The 7,378-nt window shown below is 38.1% G+C and overlaps 1 protein-coding gene across 1 annotated transcript in view; it reads right to left on the bottom strand.

The window, feature by feature from the left end:
* Positions 1-7,378, bottom strand: part of Rrm1 (ribonucleotide reductase M1) — a 42,991-nt gene that overhangs the window by 6,342 nt on the left and 29,271 nt on the right. Inside the window, exons 13-16 of the mRNA XM_013014129.1 lie at positions 4,582-4,731; positions 4,043-4,264; positions 2,482-2,558; positions 352-487 (exon numbers count right to left, since the gene is read on the bottom strand). Coding sequence (XP_012869583.1) covers positions 352-487; positions 2,482-2,558; positions 4,043-4,264; positions 4,582-4,731 — 585 coding nt within the window. The remainder of the gene's footprint in view (positions 1-351; positions 488-2,481; positions 2,559-4,042; positions 4,265-4,581; positions 4,732-7,378) is intronic.

Consider the following 7,378-nt stretch of genomic DNA (forward strand, 5'->3'; position numbering starts at 1 on the left):
TGTGCTGGGCTAATGCTTCTATATACATCTTTAGTATCCTGACTTAAGCATGCTGAGGTTGTAGCATACACCCCTTAATCACAGAACAGACAAAACATCCATGTCCACATTAATATCAATAAGTTACTTTCATAGTCACCTCCTAAACATTCATTCTTTCAGCAGATATCTGTTAAATATTAAATGTCTATTATTTTCTGAAACAATATAGCACAATATTAGAGAAAAAAGAGGACTAGACAAAGCTTTGCCCCCAAACTAAGAAAAAGCATATTCAATATATGTGGACATTCGCTGCTGATCTCAAACCTTTAAAATATCTTTCTATAAATGTGGTTATGAACATCTCACCTGAAATTCTCCTGACAAGACTCTGCGAGTATAGATGTTACTGGTATAAGGTTCAATGGACTCATTATTTCCCAGGATCTGAGCAGTTGAAGCAGTAGGCATCGGGGCAAGAAGCAGGCTGTTTCTTATACCATACCTAAAGAAAAAGAGATTATTATATGCTGGTGCTAAAAACTACAGTCTTCCAGAAAGGAAGCTACTTTAAGTCACTGTAGCATATGCAGATGTCAGACATATCATATACATGCATTTGGCTAACAGGTTCACTTGTGAAACTCTTATAAGGATGTGGATCCACACAGGATTGACCCTATAGCTCACCTATCTTAAATTCGTGATTCTTGAATAGAATTAGCACAATTTTTACTGCTGGCAATTCTTATAATATCCTAACTTATGCTACTTGCACTGTGGCACTCAGGAAATACACAAATCAGAACTGAAGAGTTGTCCACCTGTATCAGGGTACATTCATTCTTTTCTCTTTTTTTCATTCTTTGTGGACACTGAACCTAGGGCCCTGTACTTCCTAGGCAAGTGCTCTACCAAAACCTTTGTTTTATATTTTTTGATTTGCTTGTTTTGGCCGAACTGGGACTTGAATGCAGGGCCCTGTGCTTGCCAGGCAAGTGTCTGCAACTTGTGCCATATAACCAAGCTTCCTAATTTTGTATTTGGGATAAAGTGTTGTTAACTTTGTCCAGTTTGGTCTTGATCTATCAATCCTCCCTTCATTACTTTTGCCTCTAAGTAGCGGAGATTACCAGGTACCAGTGGCTCATGCCTATAATCCTAGCTACTCAGAAAACTGAGATCTGAGGCCCAATGTTGGAAGCCAGTCCAGTCAGGAAAGTCTTTGAGACTCTTATCTCCAATTAATCCCCAAAAACAGATTAAAATAAACCTGTGGCTCAAGTTAAAGAACCAGCCTTGAGCAAAGAACAAACAAACCCTGAGATACTTGGCATGATATGCGTGAGCCACATTTGGTACTCCTCAGTCTTTTATAAGAACCTATATGATCACCATGCTAGACCATTTCAGGAAACACATCACTGTGTTTCCTCACTAGTTTGAAAGGCCTACAGTGACTCCTTTTAGGGGTTAGGAGGACTGGGATTTGAATCCAAGGTGGTAGGCAAGCACTCTATCACTAAGCTATGTGTTAGCCCAAAGATTACATTTTTAGTATTTCTCTCCTACATTACCCTTTCATTATTCTTTCAAAATCTTTAACTTATTCCTATAACCATCAACTAAAACAATTCATTTGTAAATCCAATATGCATAAAATTATGAATGAATAAGAGTAAATATTACAGGCACTAGTGACTCACACCTGTCATTCTAGCTACTCAGGAAGCTGAGATCTGAGGATTACAGTACAAAGTCAGCCTGGGTAGGAAAGTCTGTGAGACTCTGATCTCCAATTAACCACCAGAAACCTGGAAGTGACAACACAAAGTGACAGAGGACTACCCTTGAGCACAAGAGCTCAGGGACAGTGCTGAGTTCAATCCCCACAACCAAAAAAAAAAAAAAAAAAGCAAAAACAAAAACATAGGGCTGGTGGTATGGCTCAAATGGTAGAGTGTCTGCTTACCAAGCAGGCAAAGCCTTGAGTTCAACCCCCAGTACTAGTGAACTTAAAAAAAAAAAAAAAGCAGGAATATTTGGAAAAATTAAGGTGTTGAGCCCCTAAAATAAGATCAACAAGTCACGTTTTGAAATGCTTTCATTTGCAGGCTATTCTGTATTTTCTTAGTAAGTATTGTTCCAAAATCAGCTCTAAAATAAATAACTTTAAAACAGGAGAAAATAAGCTGGTAGCTACTCAAGAAGTTGAGATCTGAGGATCATGGTTCAGAGCCAGCCCAGGTAGGAAAGTCTGTGAGACTTATCTCCAATTCATCACCAAAAAAATGGGAAGTAGAGCAGTAACTCAAATTGTAGAGAGCTAACTTTGAGCTGAAAAAGCTCACGGATAGTACCTAGGACCTAAGTTCAAGGCCAGAGCCAGAAAAAAAAAAGAGAGAGAAAATATAAATTTCAGAATTTACAATAATATATTTTACTTCTTAAGAGCCAAGAAAATCCATGTCCTCCTAACTTAATTCTAACTTTACTTACTTTGCAATCTTCTCCTTGAGAAGTTTCCAGTCCCATAGGTCTGTAGGAGTAACATTCCACATATCATACTGAAGAATCTAAGAGATAAAGAGCCCAAAATGATGTCATTCTATAGCAATTTAAAACTATGACAAAAAAAAAAACATGCCATGTTCCCACATCCCAACAAATGCTGTCTTTTAGTTAACCTATATAAAGCAATCACATGATCCAGCTAACATGATACGCTAACATGCAGGCAGAAGTGGTCTAAGAAAATTTGTTAAGGTCTCTCTCCTATAGCCCCTTGAGTCTTCTTATTCATTTGATGCCTATAAACCAGGAAATCTTAACACTCATGAAACTATGTTGCTGAGATATTCTTTTTTTATAATAAAAACATATTCCAACCTTGTTTACTTCAGGTCATTATTTTGATTGTTTACTTAGGTAAAAACACCTTATTTCAAACAATGACACATGAAAATTCCTAAATATCAGCAGAAATGTCAAAACTAAAGAGAATCATACTACTGATTTTTAAAAAAGGCAGTGCAACAGCAGAATTTTAAGACAGCTCCCAAAATTGCTAGTCCCTGGTAGACAGGCCACAGACTAGGAGAATGTGGATAGGACCTGGGAACGCAATGCACGCCATGCCCATGATTGTGGTAAAGGTAAACATGCAATTAAGGTTACAATCAGTTAATTTTGACTCAAACAAAAAGAGAAGAACTAACTTGGTCAGATAAAATTCCTCAGAAGTACCCAGCACTGGTGGCTTAATGCCTGTAATCCTAGCACTTTCTGTCCCTTAAGCTTTTATGCACAAGGCTGGTGCCCCACCACTTGAGCCACACCTTTACTTCCAGCTTTTTGGTGGTTAATAGTAGATAAGAGTCTTACAGACTTTTCTGCCCAGGCTGGGCTTTGAACCTCAATCTTCAGATCTTAGCTCTTAATAGCTAGGATTACAATGGTAAGTTTGCACCTGGCATAAATGTATATTATTTTAATCCACTAAATTTAGTAATAGAAAGTAGCATCCCTCACCAGTTATTTTAGCAATGACTAATTAATTCAAGAGATTAAAATTGAGTATCCTATTCACTCCATAGGAGAAAGGTACTGAAGTTTCCTATGGCTAGTATGACACAATACGTTGGTAGTTAAAATAACAAAAAAATGTATTCTCATGTTTCTGGAAGTCACAGCTCAAAATCTACATATTGGGATGGCATGTTCTCTCCAGAGATTCTAGTCCTTGTTTCTTTTAATTGCCATTAATAGCATTCTGAGCCTTATATCTGTATCACTCCAATCTCTGCCATCATGATCCTTTTGCTTTCCCTTTTCCTCAGTCCCTCTAATAAGACAACTGTCATAAGATTTAAGGCCCACTTGAATAATCCAGGATGATCTCTTTAAGATCCTTCATTGAAATTACAAAGACTCCTTCATGAACACATAAAGATGATGTTCACAGATTCCAGGGATTAAGATGTGGTCTTCTCCTGAGAATTGGGTCATATGGCCCAGTATATAGGTGCTCACAGAAAAGAAATTTCATTCATGTACTTACTCCTTTGCTTACTGGAGAGCCTTCATAGGTTTCATACGGGCCATACTCCTTGGCTAGGTCACAACTGGCTTCCAGGGCCCCATAATAAATAGTTTCAAAGATTTGCTTATTTAATAACTGAGCTTCTGGACTCTCAAAAGGGTATCTCATCAGGATAAAGGCATCTGCTAGACCTTGAACCCCAATTCCAATGGGGCGATGGCGTTTATTTGATAAGCTTGCCTTAGTGCCAAAAGATTTGGAAAAAAAAGAAAAAACATCACTGAAAACAAAAAATAACATTCAACATTGATAACATAATACCTGTTTGTTTTTCCTAGGACAGTATTACCTGATAAACCGGGCTGTCCTGGAAACTCGGGATCCTCCTACTTTAGCTTCCTAAGTTCTGAAACTACAGATATGCACCACCATACCTGGCTATAAAATCCCTCTGTTTCAGTTTTCTCACTACATTCTAATAACAACCATTTAATTCATGAATTTCAGACTTTGAAATCCCTCAATAATTATTGATAAAGACAGAAATCTATTCATACCTCTGGAATAGGGTAGTAGTTTATGTCAATAATTTTATTCAAATTACGAACGACGACTTTAGTGACTTCAGCCAACTTCTTAAAATCATACGTGTGTTCTGATGTGACATACATATTCAGGGCCAAGGAAGCCAAGTTACACACTGCGACCTAGAAAGAAAATAAAAGGGGGCTAGGATCACACAATTTTAATTTCTTCTCTCTATGTCAATGACACTATTGCAAACCTCTAACTCTCGGACATGAAAATTTGTAATGTGTCTCTCTAACTTCTGTCTTTACAATTCATCAGTATATTTCTAACTCTCTTCAATATGCAGTGACATGAGTTGTAAGATACAGGTAAGGTGAAGGGACAATTGTTTATTTTTTTTTTTGTCGGTCGTGGGGCTTGAACTCCCTGGGCACTGTCCTTCAGCTCTTCAGCTCAAGGTGAGCGCTGTACCACTTGAGCTACAGCCCACTTCCAGTTTTCTGGTGGTTTATTGGAGATAGGAGTCTCACAGTCTTTCCTGCCCGGGCTGGCTTTGAACTGTGATCCTCAGATCTCAGCCTCCTGAGTAGCTAGGATTACAGGCGTGAGCCACCAGCGCCCGGCAGGATAATTGTTTTATAACATATAGTTCTATTAACAAACCTATAGCATATTGTGATATGATTAATTTCTTCGTTATATATCTTCATATTCAAGTAAATATGTGCTGTAGCCATTAGCAACATATAACTATTTAATAAAAAATAAAATTTTAGGACTGGGGGTACGACTCAGTGCTAGAGCACCTGCCTAGCAAGTGCAAGCCCCTCTAAAGGAAAAGTTTAAAAGTCGAAAGGAAAAAATAAGTACAACTGTAAAATCATTGTCAAGTGCCCCAAAGCCATAAGACAAAATATCTCCATCACTGCAGAAAGCTCTTCTAAAATACCACCTCACCTTCACTGGTAATTCTCTATTTGTTTTGTTTGTTGGTGGTTTCTTGGTCCTCCTCAGCCTAGGGGCTTGAACTCAGCCTAAGTGCTATTGCTGAGCTTTTGTGTACAAAGCTAGTGCTCTACCACTTGAGCCCCAGCTTCGCTTCCAGCTTTTTGTTAATTGGAGATAAGTCTCTCACAGACTTTTCTGCCTAGGCTGGCTTAGAACTGTGATCCTCAGACGTCAGCTTCCTGAGTAACTAGGATTACAGGTTTGAGCCTGGCTTCACTGATAATTCTGACAAGCCCTTATTAAGATAGGATCCATGGGGATTTTGAAAAAGCACTTCAGGTGATTTTCCCCATTAAAGTACATTAGGTAATGAGCTTCAGGCAGGGGTTATATAATTAATCCTTTTAAAAAGTAACTATCACCATATCTAGCATTTAATAAATGTTTTATAATGTTGAATACATCTTTGTTTCATTTTGATTATGACTTTCCCAATCTAAGGTTTCAACTCCTATCATCCTAAATTCTTAAACAGTTTTATCTCCCTATTACTTTTCACATTTATTTTATATGTTTTCAATACCTATTGTTAAAATTCAGCTTCAATTGTGTCAGTGTGATATACAGAAGGGAGAAAAGACAGAAAAAGACAATGTAATGGGAAGTAAGGAGGTGTCATTTTTAAATGGAATTGTTAAGAAAGACCCCAACTAGACCATTTCACATGAGTAAAGAATTGAAGTGATTAGAAAGATACATGGCTTCCTGGGGAAAAGAGCATTTTACACTTAAGGCAGAGTGAAAAAACAAAAATCCTGAGGCAAGAGAATGCTTGACATATATGAGGAACATACAAGAAAAATAGAAGGAGCTGGGAATGTGGGTCAAGTGGTAGAGTGCTAGCTTTGAGCAACTGAAGCTTGGAGGACAGTGCCCAAGGCCCTGAGTTCAAGCCCCAGGATTGGCAAAAAAAGAAAAAAAAAGAAAAGAAAATTAGGAGAGCTGAAGCAGAGTGAGTGAGCAGGAAGTAGCAGCACATAAGGTAGAAGTATTCAGTTTTGTAGAGCTTTACAGAGCATTGTATGAGCTCTGGAAAGAATAAGTAAAATACAGTAAGTAGACAAAAACTAAGTAGGTAAGCCTTAGAAAAAGAAGCCAGAGGGCTGGGAAGGTGGCTCAGTGGTAGAGCGCTTGCCTTGCATGCATGAGGCCCTGGGTTCACTCCTCAGCACCACATAAGCAGAAAAAGCTGGAAGTGGCACTGTGGCTCAAGTGGTAGAGCGCTAGCCTTGAGCTGAAGAGCTGAGGGACAGTGACCAGGCCCAGAGTTCAGGCCCCACAACTGACAAAAAGAAAGAAAAAGAAGCGAGAGACAAAGGCCACATATGATGTATTCATATGTAATGTCCACAATAGGGAAAAATCTAGAGATAGATTTTTGTCAGAAACTGAGGGAAAGAGAAGCAAAAAGTAAAACAAGGCATACAAATGAGTACAGGGTTTCATTATTAAGATCATGAAAATATTCTACAATTAGACAATGGTAATGGCTTCAAAGCTTTACGGGGATATTAAGCAACAATGAATTGTACAAGGTTCAATCTTATGATAAGTAAATTATATCTCAATTAAAAGAGTTCTGCATGGGCTGGTAAGCCAAACAGGAATTTTGTGCAGACAAATAACAAAAACTGATTTTTGTTTTAAAAGCATCACTCTGGTCTCTTTAACATCAACTATCATGCAAATATCACTTGAGTATATGTCAATTTCTTCCAACTAAACAGTTTCCAGGGTCAGTGACCAAGCTATATTATTATTATTACTTTTTTTTTTTGGTCAGTCGTGGGGCTTGAACTTTGGGCCTGGGCGCTG

Source organism: Dipodomys ordii, unplaced genomic scaffold (assembly GCF_000151885.1).
Source record: "Dipodomys ordii isolate 6190 unplaced genomic scaffold, Dord_2.0 Scaffold22, whole genome shotgun sequence".
NCBI classification, from domain to species: domain Eukaryota; kingdom Metazoa; phylum Chordata; class Mammalia; order Rodentia; family Heteromyidae; genus Dipodomys; species Dipodomys ordii.